General features: G+C 40.9%; 1 protein-coding gene across 6 annotated transcripts in view; it reads right to left on the bottom strand.

Annotated features, from left to right (window-relative positions):
* LOC128888422 (uncharacterized) overlaps positions 1 to 22,234 on the bottom strand; it is a 158,495-nt gene that overhangs the window by 27,227 nt on the left and 109,034 nt on the right. For all 6 annotated transcript variants that reach the window (XM_054145255.1, XM_054145257.1, XM_054145253.1 and 3 more), the window contains one exon: positions 2,041 to 2,155. In XM_054145255.1, the coding sequence (XP_054001230.1) occupies positions 2,041 to 2,155 (115 nt within the window). The remainder of the gene's footprint in view (positions 1 to 2,040; positions 2,156 to 22,234) is intronic.

The following is a 22,234-nucleotide window of genomic DNA, read 5'->3' as shown; positions in this document are numbered from 1 at the left end:
CTTGCAATGCTAACCGATTTCCTTATAACGTTCTCCTAACGATGCATTTCTCTATGCACACGACAGCACGATTTAAAATTGAGTCATCTTTCCGATGAGCAATTTTCTTCTTTTCCATGCGTTGCTTCATTATGTGATTCATCCTGGCCACTATGGAATAGCATCTGAGCTATTCATTCGCGTAATATTTTCTCAGATATGTATATATCTCGTTTTACAAAAACGGTATTAGAATGCACTTTGTTAACGCGTTCGTCGTTCCACGAATCCTCGGTAAACGCTCTCAGAGGAAAAAGTGCACGAGGTGAGGGGGAGAAGTGGTGGTGGTACCTTAGAACCGCGTCTCTTCCGAGTTTCTTGAACAAACTTGGTAACTGAGGTCTAGCGGCGACGCTTGGGGTCAGCTTAATTAATCCCGAGAATGTTGTTTTATCCGACTAACTGTCGCATTGTTGCTGGTTTGCGGATTTATCTGCAACGGTCGCCCGGGTACCGCAAACAGAACAGTTCCTTGCGGCAATTCATCACACTGGTCGTGATATTAATTGGGATCGTTATGCAAACGGTCCCCAATGTTCCCCTGATTTAGAATTCCTGACGAAGCTATTAGCTCTCGCAGAGTTCGACGTGCAAGTTAGCTATAACCTAACACACGCAACTCCCTGCGGTAGACAATCGTAATTAAAATTGAGGACTCGGAAACAATGAACAAGATACGTATAAACTATGGTCACTATGATCTTGTTTCCAAGTTTCCAAGCAAATTCCGTAAAATTTCACGAGTAAACTTTACAGAGATTGCTTTTATAGCTCAACCTTGTTAGACTACTCTATTTGATGTATGAGTTAATGGATAAGCATTCAAACTAGGAAATGGCTGTCAATTTTCATAATAATCGTCATTAGGGCCAAAGAAAATTCACGTGGCTTCGATCAAGTCACCAGTTACGATTCCAGGGTAAATGCACGGGGCAGGGATAATTGACGATAATGCGATTGGACCCGTTTTGCTTGATGGGAGATTAACAGGTCAATCTTATGTCAATTTCTTGCGTAATCAATTGCACGAGTTATTGGAAGATGTGCCATTAGATGCTGCAGGTCGCTTGTAGTTTATGCATGACGATGCATCGTCGCATTTCTGTCGAGTAGTCCATGCACTTCTCGAACGAGCGATTTCTAATGGATATTATTCGACGTGCCAGTTCCCCAGATTTAAATCCACCGGATATATATTTTCAGAATCGCTCGAAAAGGCTTCTTTAAAGGAGCAACTTTAAAGGCACTCGTGCCGCTTTTCACGAGATAATTGTATGCGTATTTCGAAGTTCATCGAGGAGTAAGACGTATTGTTTCGCCTTGGAGAATGGGTTCAGAAAATCGGTGATAATTTCGGTGGAATCGGGAAGCACTTAGAAACGCATTATCGACCGCGCCGGGACGCTATAAGCCGACTAAAAAGTTTGAGAGTGCAGCTCGGAACTTCCCCTTGGGAAAGAAAGTTGCGAAAGCCTACCGGCGAATCGACCGCGAAACTTTTAACGGCAGGAACCGTGGGAGCTGCGATCTTGAAACGTTTAAAACAATTGAAACCGTTCTACCCCTTGCGAGTGCCGTGATCATTCGAATAACAATAAAATGTAACGATGGATTAGTAATTCATTGATAGTCTGACAGTATGTCGTGATTAAATTTATTACTGATTCTGAAGAACTAAATTGAGGATCATATTGATTTTTTTGAACTTGAAGTCTTACCTTATATCTAATTTTAAGCTCCAGAATTCGAGACGTTACTATAGAAATGACCGAGGTGCCCACGTATTCCCCGTTCGAAAGTTGAAATATAGCGTTTGACATAAGGAACAGGAACACGTAGGTGACTCCGTTTCTAACTTGTTTGATCGATACCACTCCCATGCTCGACGGGTCAATCATTGAAGCGATTATTGTTTCGGGTATGCGCGGCGTAATCGAGCGATCGAGAGCATATAGTATAAAAGAAAGAATTGTATTTCCGGAGGGGGAATGAAATACTTACGGAAACAGGAGCTGTGTGAGGCGCGGCTGCTTCCTGCGTGTGGTGACGTCGACTGGGGCTGGGGCTCGACCTTTGGGAATTCTGCCCACGTTGCCAAGAACCTCCTTTGTTGTTGCTGAAACCAAATTTGAAAAAACAGTTACAAAAATTAATTCTTTTAAATCTTGGGGAAGTTGTCATGGAGACTTTCAGTAGTCTTTTAGATTTACTCATTATTTATGTAGGAATCAATACACTAATTGCGAAATTTATTATTACTTTTATGTTTTATTACGTGGATTGTAAACTCGACGATTTCGAGGTCCTGCGAGGTTCTCCGAGTCGTATTGTCAAAATAAACATCGTAAGAGAATATTGAAAGTTAGAAAGAATATTAATGTTTCACATAAAGAATCTAACAATTTAGAGTAAATATCAATTCATTCATAAACGTACAAGTAACCAAGAAGCAATATGATCTTTGAAAGGTAAAATAAATTTGTCGCGACAGAGGGTTAAGATATCTTAGCTCAAACGGCTCGATCAGTCGTTGATTGTACTACTGGTACACGTATACCCAGTGAACATGAGTGGCGTGACCCCAGTGCCTAGTCACTGACATGCATATCCTCCTAGACGACCATGTGGGTGGATTGAAAATGTCTCCCTAACAGAAACAAACGTTCAGATTGAAAGCAAAGAGTTCCTGACAGGGAAATGGCTGGAATAGGTTGCAGACTCCTGAGTTATTCACGCTTGTGCTAAGGGACCTATGACACGATCGCGGCAAACAGTGACTTTCACATCAAGGAAGGGGATAAAAATGACGGCCGTTAGACGATCATATCTCGCAATAAATTATTCTAGGGCGAGACTTGTCATCGTGGCCGAGTAATGGATCGGTATAATAAATTACATGTAAGGTCGAAGGTCATCGGATTTGATTTACACGCTCGTTCGTTGATAATCGTCCTTCGGAGATGTCGGTCTATTAAGCGAGACAATGATCTACGAGGTGGTGATCTACGATCGCGCGATCGAAAACAACGTATAAATCAAACTTCGAAACTCTGTTCGTCGTTTCGCGCCGTAGAATGATCACTTCTGTAATTTTCATAGAAATAGAAACGTTTGTAGTGGAAATCGAGGAGACTTTCGAGAGGACACGCGGATGTAACTTTACGGGTGGAGTTGTTTATAGCCCTTGGAACGTTTGAAGCATCTAGGGGATGAACACAATGGGCTCTGCGTCCATCGAAATCCTTGATTGACATTTTGCCAATTCATACGACCCATATCGAACACCTTCCTGTGATGTGCTCATAGTGTGTATGTTTTAAAGTAGTCTAATTGATGCAGTGAACTCGAATGATCTTGAGAATAGTCCCGAGTGAGACTGTGCAGTAGATATGCGGACTATCTGTATCATTAATAAGTTAGACTTCGGTGTTGCTAATGAGTTCGCCATTCGCGTGGTTCGGTTAAACTAGATCTGCAAACTTGTTAAACAGCGCTTGGAGTGACCTTCGACGATAAAACTCCCGTTGCCGAAAGATCTTAGCGATTCTGACCTGCCCGTTTCTCCCTTCATAAATTAGAAACTCGCTTGTCAAGGATGCTGGCGCATCTCTGCCGAACGTCTACTCGTCAGACATCAGACTTCGCGAGAGGAAGACAGGCTTATTGTTTCTAAACCGACAGGTTTCATCCATGCCACTCCCAGGCCACGGGAAAGGATCTCTTAGATTCTCGATCGGCGATCGCGTAGAAAGTGGAATGAATCGATGATCTTCCGTCGCTCCTTCGTGACTCGACTCTCAAGCAAAGATGGGCACATTGTGAAACGTACTTCTCCTGTTATAAAAGGGCTAAACTAAATCCTGTCAACTCGTGTTATTGAATTGGCTTACAGTGAAGAGCAAAATTGAGCCAATTACAGCAATTTTTATGAAAAATATTCATTATTATTGAAATAAATAATAACAAAAGATACCAACGTTGATCATTAATTCTTTATAGTCCCCGGAAACTTACACTATTTTATAACATTTAAAATTTGTTCTCCTTTGGCTGAAATAATACAAATTTATAGTATGTTCCACGACGAAGGAAGAAGAATTTGTCTTCTAAAGGTAGAGACATTGTACTAAGCCTGCTACTCTAACTGCAACTGTTACGTGAGCAACATCGTCGCAGAAGCTCGTGGAAAAAAATCATTCTTCCTAGATAAAAATCACACTACGACCTGACACCTGAGATGCGTGCACACACCGTGCGACCATCATTGCGCCTTTCGCTGGCGGACAACCGGTTCGTTAGAACCGCGTCTCGCGTTAGACGGTTCATCGTTTATCACATCGCGATCTTCGTGCGCCGATAATGATGTATCGGGTCACAGTGAAAGCATCGTGGGAATTCATTTGCGCTCGCGTGCGCCCCGCAAGCCGGAAGCGTTTGACACCGAGGTCACGTCAAGGCAATAGGTTGCACGATTAACGCTGTTAATGTCCGACTTTACAAGGTTTCTCAGAAGAGCAAAGACAGATTTCACAACGGACAGCTCGTTGTCTCGAAGACCTTCACGAACTGGACAGTTTAAACGCAGTTTAGAATGAAACCTTTTCTAGGGGAGCAACTTGACAGTCACAATTATCGTCTGTCCACTCGAACTTCATTCTATTCAGACCTTACTCTCTCCTTAAACCTTCCAGAGACTTGGATATTTTTTCTCGTACTAATGTACTGGGTTGTCTGGACTAGAGTCTGAACATATTTTTCCCTCAGAGGGTTAAGAATAAAGAACAATGCGGTCCGACCAGTCTCGATTGTAGAATTTTGCTTGGCGTGTAACGTGTCGATAATTGGGACGTTTACCTCGCGCGGCAGGGATTCCTGTCTCAGAAGGATGATCACCTCCGGGAGTGTAATTTGTTCAAGGGTGCGACGCATTGAACGTTTCGCTGGTCAGACACGTTCCCGTGTATCAACGGTCTCCGAGTAATATTTGCAGTTCCGACGAGGAACTCGAGAATATCTGTTTCCCGGCGCACGACTCGGAAATTGAGATATTGAGACACTGGCGGTGAATCACACATGCACACGGATGTTTCCAACCCGCAGCAAGTTGCAGCGGATTTCTCGCGGCGCGCTAATCCCGTCGTTATCAAGAGTTTCGTAATCATCGCTTCGCACGACACATTGCGACCACGTATCGCCTCGTTTTCGCCTGGAAAGTGCAAGGAACTCGGTCAATATTTCCAAGGCTGGTGGAAACGAGGAGGTTTCCGTAACCTCGCGTAACGGAGAAGTTCGCGTTGCCCCTGGACAGATATGAAAGGTACACGAGTTTCTACTTATAATTATCTCGGCTGTTTAGCGATTCGCGGGACGGTCGGGTCCTTTCGTCGGCGCGGTTTCGTTTCTCGCTTGGAGCGCGGCCGAACTCGCGGGAAGTAGGTAATCCTTAAAGTGTAGCGCGCGATGAAAAGTTTCTTTATAGTAATATCTAGCAGAAGCAGTAGATAAATCACATTTTTGGTTCGTCCGCAGTGTTCTGAAAGGAGTACTTTAGCAATGACACTGATGAAAGCGCACATTAACGTAATTAAGTCTCTTGCGATTAGTAACCTATTTTAATGCAATTTTAATAAAATATCCAAACAACACGATGAAGTTAAATTTAATATACGTGGAAGAATAACGGTCATTCATTTCCTGGCTATGCTACCGGAAAACAAAAACTCAACAGTGATTGAAGAATTCTGTAACTCGAAAATAAAGTCAAATAGGGGGAATATTTGTATTAATCAATTCACTCTTTCCTGTCCCCAATTTATAGGAGAAATGGGTCTCTCGCGGTAACGGTATAGGCTATATATTTTCATTGCGAAGTATAGCTGAACGTATTTTATCAAGGGTACCACCGCGCGTAAAGGATCAACAATCTACATTCTAGGTTATGATAATAACAATATATAAGCTACCTCACCTTTACATCGTAACTGTAGAGTTTTAGTCGAGACAACACGTGTATTTAGTATACGTCTAGTGCAATATATATGAAGGGTTTATTGAACGGTTCTACGCTATAGCGAGGAGTTTGCTCGGTTCATAGGTAACAAAAGTCGATGTTTCTTCTTTGCATTTTCATAAATATTCGAGTCTTAACATAATATCGCTGCGCGCACACTTGACCTAACCCAGATCTGGACGTTGATAAAAACGCGTATTCGGATATTCCCGCGCACCCTTCCAATGGCGAAGATTTATCCCGCACATTGGACGATATTTACGAACAACATTTTACGGTGAGACACCAGGCGTTATCGCGCGATAAAAGTCCGGCAATGTTCAATTTACGCAGTCCTTCGCGCAAAACACGTTTCCGTCACGATTGCAATTAGTAGAAGCCCGTGTTCGTTTGGGGGATGCGCGTTTTAATTCGCAGCCAGTTGTACCGAGAAATTAGATTTATTTAAAAAAAAAAAAAAAAAATAACTGACCTGGTTGCTCATCCCATTTTACGAAACTTTGCTGAATTTTTGTGCCGTGTAACGAGTTACGAGCAATTCGTGTAACACAGATTTATTCATACATGCGCACGCTTTGCGTCATCCGCGATATCATGAATTCTTTTATTTATTCCGAGAGTCAGTACCTGTGCCTAAGGGCCGAACCTGACCCCACCTGAGGCTGATGGGTTGGTATAACGACGAACGGGCAACAAATAACTTGGTTACTTGGTTAAAGTCACCGCGTCGTTACCTTCAAACTTCAAAGTGCCTCCAAAGTGTTGCAAGTGTTACACACAGACAAACGGAACCTCGCACAACTGATCCCGGAACTTCATCTTCAAGCTGACTCAGCCGATAGCCATAAGAACTGGTATTATACTCTTATTCCAACGAATTCCCCATAAGCCAAACAAGAAAGAGAATAGAAAGACAAGTCCTTTCCATTTTTAAATTTCATCGAGGCAAGTATGTACTTGGAGTCCCCGTAAAACTCTAGTCATGAGCAATCGCAAGGAAGGTTGTTCTTGGGTTCTATGTTACTAGTGAAGTTTATGTCAACGACATCAGTGGACAAACCCTAACCCACGATATCAGAGTTTTTTTCATAAAAGTTGCCTATCTGTCCTAGCCATGTTTCGCCATCGGTCATTTTTTCACCGTACGGAGGAGCTCGTTACCGCCGCTGACGAACGCGATTCGTGAAAATTATTTTATCGCTTGATTCGCAGAAAAACACGATTCACCGCTCTTTTTCAAACGGGAAGTGGGCACGTGAATAGAGATGGAAACGTGGAGTGTAAAGTATGTGAAAAAAAAATGGGAAATTCGAGTAACGGAATTGCCACGTAGAAACGACGACATGCGGGCATGTATCTAGGATATAGAATTTCCAAGTACCAACGTGTATTTGATATGAAGAATTAATTGCAAGGGAGATTCCGATTGCAGCAACAAACTAAAATCGGAGCTACCAAATATTATATTTCTCAAGGTTTGCTCATCTCTCTTTCAGGATTAATAAAATAGTCTTTCCACTTGAATATAAATAGTGTTACACACCCAAGTAGTAAGTTTCTTTAAACAATAAATAACTGGGTGTCTGTATATAATATATGGGAGAGATTTGGAACCCTCCCAAAGTGTAATTCCAATCTTTCGAATGGTACCAACCTTATCAACTTTAAGACACGTGCTCGGAGTAATATAGCTGTCACCAAATGTCCCCTATTCTCCTAAACGTGTAGACCCAATATATTACTCCCATGTCGAAGTTTTCGACCCCACAAAATAATACTTTATTTTATACGGCTCAAGAAACGAGAAAATTTGTACCCCACTGATCCATTCGAACGCTCGCCCCTGTTCCAAGGCGGGGGATATAAAATACGAGAGGATCGGCCGGAGACTATAATCACAGATCAAGAATTAAGGGCAAGCGTTAAACGTGGAATTTACACGATGCCCTCGCCCTATCGATGCCCCTCGATGTGTTTTCGTTCGCTTTTTTTTCGGCATCGGCGTTTCACGATTCAACGTTAATAAATCGGCGCACTACTGGGAGAATAAACAATCGTATTTATCGTCCTCGGTTCGCGTAGGTGTACTGTTACGAGCCGCAAGAACCGGTCGTAAAATCTTACCGGTTTCGCAATACAGCTTCCCTCGTCCAGCTGCGACGAGAGGAGCATAAATGTACCTGCAGTTTTATTAGACTCAGTCAGGAGGCGCTCTCGCCGCGACTAAAATTGATTTAAGCCTCAAACAAGCGGGCGCACGGCCTCTAAGGCATGCAAAAAGTGTCGTCACCGTTACAGCATCGCACCGATCGCAACGTTCGCGAAGATTTATCGACGATGACGACGTGAAATCCGTAATCGCGAACTCGGTAATCATTGGCTTCAAACGGCTTTTGGTGTAAAGATATTTTTCAAAAGAATATAATAGATACAATAAAATACGTTCATTAATAATTAACGAAATGGTTGGTATGCCATTTCCGTCGATTAATTATTTCACATCGACCAACAATGCACTTAATCTAATTTTTTAGAAATAAAGTTGGTCAACGGAGGATTCTTTTCTCTTGCTTTGTTTGCTTCCATTGTTTTCTGCTTTTACGATCACCCTCTAACGTATTAGCGTTGAAAAGCCCCCTTAATCGCATCTCCGCGCGGTATACCAGCGTGTTCAATTAAGCTGATTAAACCTACTAATTGCAAAACGTACATGGTGGTTCGCGGTGTGCGAGGTATTCCATCGAGCTCGATTTTCCCTGCACTTTCAAGGATGCAGTTTTCGTAACGCGATCGTTAAAACAGAATAACGATACTCATTAATTGGTTCTTTTTGCCGGTTTTACGTCAAATCGTGTGCTGTAACATATTATGGAAATTGCAGTCTTAAGAAACCCCTTTGACGTAACACGAGCCAGCACATAATTGAGCGTTTACCAATGAAATCATTTGACGACGTCTTACTCACTATGAAAATGCGCTGATTGTACCGTGGATGGGTAAATAAACAGTTTTATTTTCGAATGTATTGCGAATCTATTAATATCTAATAGAACTTTTCTATCTAAACGATCCCATAGTTTCACCATGTAATTGGATATGGCACCCAAAACATTTATTATTATTAAATACACATCCATATAGAATGTAGCAACAAAGGTTGTATAGTAATAATTTACAATGTATATTATTTATACGTTGAAGATGGTAAGTGTTCACGTATTTATTAGCGGAGGTGTACGTACCATTTAGACGTCAAGTAATAGAGAATTACTTTATTCGAAACAAAGTCACCAAAAAATAAGTTTGATAATATCTGGATTATTCAACATGTGCAGACAGACGATTGCCGCGAAAAGTAGGCCACCTGCGCGTACCAATGGTATAGAATGGAGTATAATGTCGAATCCTGCATAATAGAAATATGTAAATTTTGATCAGTGTATTAATATTAATATCATGTCCAATTCAAATCACCTCCCGACACCGATGGGATGTGAACCAGATACGGCAATAATTCAACGAATGTCCCAGAAATCTAAGCGAATCGTTGATTAACCGAGCGACTGACGTTGCACCACTGATCGAAGGATCGAAGGATCACCGGGTACAGAATAGTCGCGTCTCTCCAGGCACATCCTTCTCCACGCAGGTGGTTTCTGGGCTGTGTTTTACAGCCGACACGGGTTCGGATACATAAATCTCGGGGAACCATGAATCACGAGTTGGAAGTGTCGACAAGCTAAAGAAAAAACCGTGTTTTTCTTAGTTGAAAGTCGTCTTGGTGGCAAAAAATTAAAATCGATCGGAAGAAGGTACTGTAATGGCTTTGGATTTTTCGCGAGACGGATTTCCTTGATGTCAGATGGTTGGGGTAAGCTGAGAAATAGTAACTCGCTAATCTAAGTTGAGAAATAGTAACTCGCCAATTTTATATAATTTTCTCCGCTTAGATTTGTATATGTTGTTAAATAATAGGCACGATTTTATTTCTAGCAAGCGAGTTATCTTTTCTGTTTTTGGTATGGTTTGCATCCGAGTATGATTTTAAGAAACATAAAAATAGTCGGGTTAATATATAACAATCCTGACAAATTTCTGAGAAATAATTAATGAGGCGACGATAGCTACTAGTCGCCAGGAGTCGTGAGTTCATTATAGCCACAGATCACCGAGTCATGATATCGTCATTTCGACAAATTTCCAGGTTGCGTGGATATGATTGCCAACAATTCACCACTCGTGATATCGCGATTCCAACAAATTTTTAGGTCATAAGAATGCGATAACTGCAAATCTTCGGGCCATGATATCAAGATTTCGATAAACTTCAAGGTGGGGAACTCGCAGCACCAATAAATCCCCGAGTCACGATATCATAATTGTGATAAACTTCTGAGTAATGAGGTTACGCTACCAACAAACCACTAGGTCGCGATATCGCGATTCCGACAAATTTCCTGGTTGTGAATTTACGATGGCTAAGGTTATCAACTGCACTCTCCCAAGAATATACTTTCTTGAAGTGATAGAAGAAAATAGTTCTCAACAAAAATAAAAATATTAGATTGCCTAATATAACTTTTGAATTATTATTTTATGTTACTTTATATATTATATTAAGAGTGTCTTGAGTGTCTTTTCTATGATTCAGAGATAGCAATTCTCCGGATCATGATATCGTGAATCAAAAAAAATTCCTAGTAACGAACTTATTATACCAACAAATCTCCTAGTCATGATTACTGCATGACGATATCGTGATATCGATCAAATTCTAGGTCGTAAGGTTCTCATAATAGCATACCTTCGGGTTATAATATGATTTCGACAACTAGGTCACAAGGTTCTCACACCAACAAATCTTCGCTTATGGTATCAAAATTTCAACAAAGCCCTGAGCCATAAATCTGCATGTCACGTTATCAAAATTTCAACAAAGTTGTAGGTCATAAGGTTACAACGTCGATAAATACTCAGATCACGGTATCACAATTTCAACGCACTTTCAGATCACGACAGTAACGACACTGATTTCTAGGTTATAAGGTAACGACACTGACAAATCTCCGGGTTATGGTATCACAATTTTGATAAATTTCTCTAATGTGAATGTACGATACCAACAAATCTCCAAGTCATGATGCGTTGATTCCGACGAATTCCCAGGGTCACGAAGTTTATGATACCAACAAATTTCTCAGCCGTGATATCGCGATAAGCGAAAGCCACAAAACGCGGAAGAAAGGATAGCGGAAAGACTTGTTACTTTTCCAAGAGAGGTGAAAAATGTATGAACATGTCACGGTCTCTGATCCCCACGTCCACGTGATAAGCCAACCGAGGTGTGGATACAGGCTCGTGAACCTGAATGCGTTCCCGTGAAAGTCGATACAACCCTACGCAATACATGACCCTACTCGCTGCACGGCTATTGGATTTCAATTTACGATATCGTTGGCTAATTAATACGATCCGTTGCTAACGCGTGTGTCTCGCACTTCCAAACGCCCATGTCTAACGCCCCGATAACACCTCTTTTTGCAGTGGGGGTTTGTCAATAGTTGCTCGAAATACGTTTGAGTAATTACGTAACAAGTAGGTGCACTGGTTGTCTAACTTCGTTTCGCAATAGCAGCAGTCCCCTCAACCTTTCTGACGATGGTCGAGGTGCTACTCGAAGATCGTTCTTGTTTATTAATTAGGGAAACTTCGCATGCAGCGTTTAATATCAATTCATTATGTGAGCCGTTCATTGCGAATAGATTAACTCTACCAATCACATCAAAATTGTAACATTAATGACGATTATTTCTTGGCTGTTCTTTCTTATTAATTTTATATACCGTTAGATGAAAGCTACATCTATACTTATGTATTCTACAATATTTATTTGAATTTATATTATGAAGGAAATTTTAAAAAACAATGTACATTATTTCATCGCATTTGCAAAGAGGTGCATCCACGCTACTGTTCGTAACTACTGGTTACACAGTTGCTATCATTGCTTAGATCAACAAAAGGCAGTTGTGTTCCCAGGACTCACTCACCCCGAAATACATTTGTTTAGTTCGCATGGATTCCGTCCGATCGTGGAAGAAGAGTTTTTTTTTTGACACTGTCAAAGCGTTGACGTAATGAACGAAGAGAAAAAAGAAGAACTGAAACGTTGCATCGTTTGCAAGGATTTTTCACTAAATGGAGTTTGCAATCCCTTTAACAGCACCAAAAGCTTGCAGCTTTTATTTTTCGAGAGCGGTACAAAGAACATACGTCTGAATTTCGTCAATGTTTCGCGAAATTTTTTGATCGGTGGAACAGGTCCCAGTTTGAAATTGAGAAGACAGAAGTCGAGTCCACCAAGTACTATATTTTAAAGATTGTAAGAAAAATTTAATAGAGCAAAATATCGACATTCATAATTTCTTAAGAATCGAGTTCAAAGTGTTCGAAATACGGCGAATGAGTAATATCCTAGGCTCGACGAGTTTGCCAGCTTATATTTTATCTACGAATTATAACTACGTCGACAGATATGTAAATATGTATCCACCTCGTAAATATGATGGTTATCCTGATAAGAAACTGTCAAAACAATGATTAGTTTCCTACAAGAGCAAGAAAAATTTGAATTTCAGATCGTTTCAATAACTCGCAGAGACGAACGAGTTTTACCAGCCAGATAGATCTTGACCTATAATTTTGAAGCGTCGCGCAGTTTGTCGAACAAAAAAACTTGAAAATTTTGCGCCTTTTGAAGGGCTGGCAGATTAAAAAAGTCACGCGAAAACTGCTGTCCGGATCCCTGTCGGATCGAGAATACGCGACTTCATCGGGTGTAGGATTCAGCCGTCGATAGGACGAAATCGGAGCAGCCGTAAATCGTTCGTGATGAATTTTCGCGTATAAAGTGCAATCCTATTTGCCAATTCATATTCATGACAGCGCGCTGCAATCACGCATGGCGTGCTTTCGATAATACCCGAATAATCTGACGTTCGAATCGAAGTCTACGCACGAACAATGACACTTAACGAGTGTTCGCCGTTTCACGCTCAACTTCGTCTACACATGCATCACACGGCGAAATAGGTTCGTGTGGCTTTTGGTGGAAAGCTCGTCTATGAATTATTTGGCGTTTGTTTAGATTTGGCGTTACTGTCGAAGCTGGCTAAAACTTCGGGAAACTGTACGTTAAATATTATTTTTAATAATAGATGCTGTATTATTATAGAAATGAAATAATATTTTAAAGGGAAAGGGAGCTCTTGGTAAATATAATATTTTTACTTCGACAAAGGCTTTGGATATTGTCATTTTATACCATCAAATAGCTCCTAGATAATGCTTATATTAAATAAGTGTGACGCAGATAAATAAAGCTTCTTTTTATGCTACAACGTTTTGTCTGTGTTATTACATTGACAATAATTGATTTTGAGGAGGCGAATACTTTTGGAACCAACTGTAGACGAATCGCTCTGGATACAACGGGCTCGATTAAACGGTTCAAACGACCGGAAAAAAACGCGTTTCCACGTCGTTTAAAGAGGTATTCGCCAGCGATTGCGGAGCACGATAAACTCAGAGAACGGATTCTTATTTCCGAGAAGAATCGGAAATCTTTGGCGGAAAGTTAGCGAACATCTCGCGACTACGTGCAAACATGCGCAACGATGAATCGCGAGTCACGAAAAATAGTCAGCAGAGTTCCACAAAGGAAAAAAAATAACACGTCTGCCCCGTATACCTGGAACACCGTGTCCATCCTTTTTTCATTTTATCCTCTTTTTATTTTCGTTGGCCAGAAAACAGACGGACCATGAAATAAACTTTACCCGTTATATTCTAGAAACTATCGACACGTTGGCAAACGAGTGGCGAATACGTGTCGATACTAACGACGTGGATGACAGAAAATCGCAGATGTCGTCCCTTTGTGAAACTAAAAGATGAAAGAAATGTTCCAGAATTTTATAGACACGTTTAAAATTATCTGAGGATTTCTGCACCTGGGAATTATTTTCGTTGATCCACAATCAAGATATTTTTATCGTATCTATATTTTACTTTTCTTAGATTGTATCTCCCTTGGGGATTCAACCTCCTACGTTGAAAAAGTCTAGCATGCATCAGCACATACTTTAATGAAATTTTGCGAAACGGGATGAAAAGAGTTTTCAGCGGAAAGTGATCGCAATTCGATTACAAAGTTTTTCTTTCGGGTTTTGGAGGGATTACGAAAACACCAAGTCCGTCGAAACTAACATATCGCACGTGCTCACCTCCCAGAGGCCAAATTCATGGTTCCTACAAAGTTCCTAATGATTTTACCGGATTAAGTTCCCCGGCTAAGAGGATTAACAGTTGGAATCACTCGTTGAACAGTGTTCAACGACAGTTCAAGTCACACCTCAACAAATTGCATTCTTCCACCGGAATCTCTCCAGAGACATCGTGTCTGTCAGTATACAGTCCCTTGCAAAATTGTACACCCTCTAAACTATAATATCATCACGGTATGGGACATTAGATCAGCGTTCCTTAACCTGTATTCCACGCGATGCGAACAAGTGGAACGCGAGGAAATACTTGGAACCTTAAAATAAAATAATTTCGTTTATTTCATACTTTTTTAACGTGATTTAGATAATAGTAGCTAAAATTAGAAGTTAATTTAGTTCCTGCTTCGTTATCAATGTAAATTATAAATTGAACAAGGAATACAACCTGGAGTCGAATTTTTCAAACTTTTTTTCGAGTACTGGAAAGCTTATGATCTGTTGGAGGGATCGTGAAGAAATTTAAGTCCGACGCTCGGTAAAGTTTCGATCAGGTACAGCGGCCGAATGCACATAAAAATGATATATTGCTCCAATTTCTTCTCAGAGGAAATGTTCGCATTTATACAACCATCTCGTCACTATACTCGAAAATGTGTTACAGTGAATGTAAATTTAGGGAACAAATTTGTTATTTGAATACATGTATGAATAATATGGTCTAAAAATATTTTCAGGATTTTTCTTTCCTGTGCTAGACGCGGAAATTGTTGAAAACGGCCACTATGATATTCTCCTGATATCACAGCAAGGTTTTTCTGACGGCTAGAAGGAATCCGTTCGATTTAAGAATGGTATTGTAACGCGGACAAGAACTGTCGAATAGCTGCACGATTCATCGATAAAAATAGTGGCGCGTGAAACGGGAGCGCATCGGATCGCTGAAAATAAATTAAACATTCCCGGTTGCACACCGCGGCGGAGCAGAAAGTTGCTCCGAATCGACGATAAAACTACAACGACATTGCGGTAATAACGATCGCGACCAATGCCACGAAAGACGCGCAGAATCTTCTATGAATTTGCCAAGAATTCCTCCATTTATCCATTCCTCGTCACTGCTGCACTCCACGTTTTCTTTACAGACTGTTCCAACATTACAAGTTCAAATTTAACTTGCCAACGGAGATTGTACAGAACGAACAGGAAATCTTGACTTTTAGAACCGTTAACTCTTTCAGACCTGAATTATTTCTTTTTCTCGTACTAATGTAATTTAATTTGTAGGATTAACTAGGACTAAAATTAGTATGAAAAAAAAATCAGAAAAATATCCTAATAGTGTAATTTTCGAGGAAACTTGGTCTTTCTTCGTGTGCACAAATAAGGATTCAATTGTGAACGCCAGATCTGAAAGGGTTAAGACTTCGTTCGAAAATACATTCAAATTTTTTGTAACGCGTGCATCTATTTATGTAATCAGATTCTATTTGGACAGTCGTTAATACGTCCTTGTCAGCAAAATTCTCCAGCGATTTCCCTTCGATCGTGGCAAATCCTTCCAGTCGTGTAAACGAAGACGAACGTGTTAAGGTTCGAGCCAGCTGCGACTCAGATTGGATTTGCAATCTCGTCGAGAGATTCGGAACGTTATTAGGAACTTCGCAGATACCTCTGGCAAATTAAAGATCCTGGAAGAAAGAATTTCTCGTGGAAAAATTTCGATGTTGCTGCGACCCTTGTCTGCTCATCAGAGCCACGGAAAGACGTTCCTCTCCGCCATATTTTCTATCCGTGGAAGGTCATTGTCAGCGAAGAAAAGGGAAACGCGGCGATGCAATCAGGCGTCCATATAAATGGGCAGCAGGAAGGCAGAAAAGGCAGAGAGACTTCGAGGAATAATGAAAGGAAAAGAAGCAAGAGGCAAGAAGCGCCAACGACCGAGCGAATTCCACTGTCGTCGCTCGCAGAATGGCGACGCTCGTAGGGCAAGGTACTAAGGTACTTTTTCTAAGGCCGCGTTCACACGGAATGAGACCTCGTATCCAACCTGCCTCCTCGCAGTTCTCGGAACGTCTTCAGCCCACGATAGCGCCGGCTTTGTTTTTACAATAATGTCACGTCGGCGCCGCCGCGTTTATTGCTTGCGTTTGTTCGAAACGTTGTTAAGAAGTTGTACCATTCTCGACACAGCTTTGCCGCTGAAATTTTCGGTGGAAAATACTGACTCGCGAAGGACCTTTGCCGAAGGTGTTGCGCGTGGAAAGCTCAACACGTAGGACTTTGAATAAAATGTATTTCTAGAAATATTTATTTAAGTACCGTATCCATTTTCGATCGTTTATTCAGACATTTTTCCCAACATGCAACAGAAAAAAATGTATTCAAATAGACATGTCCGCTTCATTGGCGCGACCCCTTTTTCGAAAGAACATTTCACGTTATCAATATTAATACGCAGTAATATTTCACGCTGCAGAGGGAGCCACGTATGTATTCAAATTTCCTTCCAACACAGCTGCAACAGTGAAATATCGCCCGTGAAACGTGCTCGATTTCTAGTTCACTTTATCTCATCCGCGCTATGTAGGCTTTGTACGAAAGTTCCCATCCGTAAGTTAAGTCGAACTGAAGTTACTGCTTTTCACGAGTTAAATGGAACAGATCTGTTCAACTGGAAAGGATTTAGATCGCAAAGAGATACGTCGAATCGGAGGCTTTCAACCTACTTTCTTTTTTGCTGGAACCGACGGTTTCCAAATCTGCGCAGATTAATCGCGTCCGAGGAGCGCACGAAACTTAAAGCGACAAAATTAAATTCGCGCAAAGCAACATTTGCGGACGGATGGAATAGACATCTGGTGAAAATCGAAGATACCGGATGCTTTACAATTTCATCTGCGGTGTGCTTCGATGGATACAACGGATTACGCGATCGTACCGATGAGAACGAAATTGGAGCTTAGAATGATCCGTGATTGACGTTCGAAAAAGAGAACGTTCTCGACGATTCAAATATTTTCACATGAAAAACGATACAGAGACTCGCTTGTCACGTTTTACACAGCGAAGGACGAAATTCTCAACAGAGGAAACGTTTCGAACAGCGAATCAAGGATTACGTTACACAATTAGAATTTAAAGTATAGAATTTATTTCATAATAAATGAATACAAATTGGTTTGAAAGTATTACGTAGATATTTGAGCCGTTTGTTGTACAAATCGATTAACTCCATAAAACAAAAAGTTAATTATACCAAGTGCATTAACATTTAAATTTAAGATTTCTCAAAATGTTCCGAGGCTTGAAAATGCACGATTTGAACGGTAGTACAGAAGTGTAGTGTTTCTTCTATGCAACTACGGATATTAATCTCAATTGTATGACCTCGACCGCAATGCAAACGATTTCAGGTGGCAAAAGAGGTCGCGTACCGCTTCGAGGTTCAACTTATTCGCGATAGATTAAAATCCTCTTCTCGGTGGGTCGATACTGCTCCAGAAAAAGCGACTCTAAACTAAACGAAAAAAGGTCTGCCAATAAAATTAATAGCTATGCATTCGCAGTTCATCGCGCATACTTAAGTACTTTGCCATTTCCAAGAACACTGAGTCTGCGAGTGGTTTGTCTTTATGCATTCCAGTACATACAATCTAAACTAAGTAAATGACTTTTTAAATAGAATTTTGGAATATTAACACTTGACAGTAACGTGCTACTTGGAAAACAATTGGCAATCTCAGACGTGATATGTCAATATCGATGCTGCACCACTGTCATCACGCGATGACATCTCGCGTCGGGTCATGAGATTTCAATAATGATAGACACCGAGTCATGAAATACCGATATCAGTAGCTACCGTGATGTAGGAATCCGCCACTGATAACCGCTAGGTCAACCACAGTACCAATTACTCCTGAGCCGTGAAAATACGGTTCTGTCAATTTTCGCGTCGTTGAATCGCGATAATGACAAATAATCGAACCGAGGAGCCACGATAACAATAAATTCCTACTCGTGAGATCAGGATACCGAAGAATCTTGGGGTCTCGAGATCACATAAATTCGTGGATCGCGAGGTTACGATATCGACCTAGGCCAATGTTCGAGCACGACCTTTTTTGACTCTCATCGGGGAAGAAAAATTCTTATATGAAACGCACAAATATCATTATTCTATTTAGAGATGTGCATAGAAACTCAAGAGTTTGTTAAAAATTTATAAAAATTCGCTTTGCATTTGGCTGACCTTCCTTGTTAAAGAATCACTCTTGAAGTAGTCACTTAGAGTAGTTTCTCCAGTTAGAGGCAAAATGTCCAAATTCTCAGTGTTGGAGCAATTAAAAACAACACCAATGGCCGTGATTGGCTTCGATGGGATACCGTCGTTCGACGAATAGTAATGACGGATACGTGACCGAAATGCCTTGAGCCGTGGCGGCACGTCGGCCAAGCTATTACGAAGGGGTAGCTGCATACCAAGGGAAGAATCGATGGTTTAACTATGCGAGACGCGCGTCCACGTACAATTTATCAGAATGATACGGTACTTTTCGTTGCATACAAAACGAGCGGTGGAGTGCGCGGCACGCGCCACGCGACGATACTCGCGATACCGGCTAACGAAATCGTTCGGACTCCTTTGTTGTCGAGAAACAAACATCGTTCAAAAGTGACGAGAAAGGAATATCGAACGTTCCCTAAAATCGGAACAGAATTCTTACAAATTAAAATTCAAAAGTTTGGAAATGGTCATTTGACCAATTGTGGTAGGTTTGACGTTAATATTAAACTTGATTCATGGATCAATTTATCTAGAGCGAAATCGACAGGACTTTGAATCCTTCCATCTTCTTATTATAGATAGTATTAATTTCGATTGTAAGGGAAGATCGATGAAATTTTGATTCCATCTCCTCTCGGGTCTCAGCTCGCAGCAACCCCTTCGTGGTGAGACTTGGTAATCGATACGAAGGATCGTTCCTCGAGGGTTAATACCAGACTATTCGGCCGCGAACTTTGAATAGTTTCTCAAGATACGTGGATTAATAAAATATTCGGGCACGGTATCTTCCGCATCGATTCATATATGATAACCGCGCCGTTTCTTCTATTCGAATAACATCCACTATAAATGCATGCGTCGCAGCAGAGGTGTAACGTGCCATAAAAGACCTTTATATCCGCCTTTCTTAGGGATAAAGGACTGCATCAGGGCAATCGTTTCCATCTATCTTTCCTCTGCCTCGATGCATACGAAAGAAGAAGCGATCGAGGGCCAGTTATTTTGGCGGCGAACATGGTTCAGGGACATCAAACATTCGCTAGAGTTGAACACAATTTATTTTATAAGCGGAGGATTACGAGAGTAATCTACAAGGAAGAAAAGTGTACCAGTTTACAGGTAATTGACTTTTATCTGGTACAATTACTCTACTTTCTTCATCAACTAAATAGCGTACCTATTGCATCCTGTATTCATTTATTTAAATTTATACATTTCCCTTTTCTTGCGTCCATCTAATATGTTAATACTCGAAGGAAGTCGAATCGAATTTTGTAGTTGCTTTGGAACGATATTCATGTTCGAAATTCTTATCATAATCTTTTAATAATTTCCTATTTAGATAAGAGTTTCGCCAATCGTCGACGCTCGTTCTTCTCGCTGGCGGCAACAATCGCCGACCACCGTTGCAAGCCGCGATTGTCTGCGCTGGACGTTAAATTAATTACACCTTGGACAAGCGATAATTTTCTACGATACACGGATCCAAGAAGAACAGAGGGGCACAATGTTGCATATTCACGACGGTTGCGTGCAGGCATGTCGTGCTGGGCGGCAGCTGCCGTTCAACTACCGACAGCACTTCTCTGGACCGGTTTCTGCGAGCGGTTGGACGCAAAGAACTTTTCGTATGAAGAAGAACGCGTTTATCGGAATCAGAGATTTATGATAATTTGGTAGTACAGAGATGGGAGGTTGCCTAATGTCAGGCCGATCTAGAATCGTCTTAATTTTTGCGCTGGACATCGGCATCCCTCACGTTATCAGTCATCTCCTTCTACGGGCAATCATTTTTGTATCTGTAAGATTCTGTTTTGATTTTGCGAGGTATACTTTTCCATAATAATTTTTACAACGAAGACCTCCTCGCTTATCATCGATAAATTTAGATGAACCAGTCATCTCTGTCTAGTATGAGTAGTAATTTCTATATTTTCAAGGTTTTATTTTGATTTCGTGAGGTATACTTTTCTATAATAATTTTTACAATGAGGACCTCCTCGCTTATCATCGATAAATTTAGTTGAATCAGTATATTATCTCATGGTAAATAGAGCAAAACAGATAAAATCTACTGCACTGTTTTTATCTTGTGATCAAGTCTGCCTGTGGTTGCTGTTTCGATAAAAAATATTAGGTGTCTCGAGTACCACTGAGAAAATAATATGAAGTCTAAAGTTTACTCGAGGCGAGTACATTATACACGCAATAGACTCTTTCATCGGAAGGGGCTGCTAAATGCCCCGCTCGCGCGACTTTTTCCGAGTCTAAAGGGTGGTAGAAGTAAGAGGGCGAAACACGTTCCTCTAGAAGTCTAGAAACATGTGGCACGCGTGCCTTCCCTCATTAGAAGAACCATAATCGGACGTCTGTGAAGAGATTGAACGTTTCTGGTCAAATTTTGTGCGAGTGGTTCTCATTCTCGCGTGATATAAGAAGAGTACTCATAAGTAACCGGAATAAATTATTTTACGCTTTCGGAAAGAAAATAAAAATATTACTACACGCCACTAATAATTTTAATGTAAGTACTAAAAGCTCAAATTTGTTTACAGCATGCAGTTCCCCTGAAATTAATTCCTGATGAACCACTAGTCCACGTCTGGTCTCCATAGTGCAACCCCTTAATGGTGGAATACGTAGATAGCAAGCACGTGTGTGCCAAGTTCAAATTCCAGTTATTCTTGGGTACCTCCCTCTTCAGAGCACCATATCGCGTGTCTCTGCTAAACGTTGAATTGTTTCCCATCCACGAGAAAGTTAATATAATCGCTCCTATCGAGGCGTGTTCACGTTCGTTCGATCGCGTACCTAATCTCCTCGAGGCGTATGCAAAAATCCATGGAAATACGGAAACGTCGAGGCGTATTGTACGCTATTTGCGGAAGGAAATACGTCTTCCGAGGAGTACATAGAACGGCAGCTGGTATGCCACTTAAATCCGCTGCATCTGGACCGGTTTCAGGCGTGCGGCTAGGGAAGGATGAACGACTCGGCAGAAAGAGGGTGGCTTTTATTCTTCGAAAGGAAATATGTGGCACGCGAGTCGTGTGCCACTAGTCTAGACGTGGGTGGATGTACCTATTTCTATACACACGCAAATAGCTGCGTTTCGCGCCAGTGACTCTCATCCTTGAGAATATTCCTTGTCCTGAATTGCACCTAACAAATTGCCTAAATATCTCTTATGCAGAGTTAGGATTTAGACTCGATTAATATTATTCATTGTAAAAAGATTGCCTCTCAATTTTTGCACAAGGATTCATCAAGATTTGAATGATGTAAATACTAATGAACAGTCACGGTTTTATCCAGAATTTTTAAATAATACTATCATACATTCAATAGAATATTGTTAGACAAATACGATATATAAATATTGGTTCAAAAACGGAGATTCGAACGTATATTAACGTTGATACGTTATAATTACTGTGTTTCGATAACTCTTGCGTAACAGAGCTGATGTAATAATTTCATTTAATTAAGCGCAAATACCGCAGGATATGTAACATCGATTATTATTTTGGAAATACTATTTTGGGTGCGAGTCAATTTGTGAAAATCATCCGTAAATATACGCTATGGCAAATAATTTTGTTCGTTTCTGAA

This window comes from Hylaeus anthracinus, unplaced genomic scaffold, assembly GCF_026225885.1.
Source record: "Hylaeus anthracinus isolate JK02 unplaced genomic scaffold, UHH_iyHylAnth1.0_haploid 11994, whole genome shotgun sequence".
Classification (NCBI taxonomy): Eukaryota; Metazoa; Arthropoda; class Insecta; order Hymenoptera; family Colletidae; genus Hylaeus; species Hylaeus anthracinus.
This window is presented reverse-complemented; position numbering and strand designations above follow the sequence as displayed.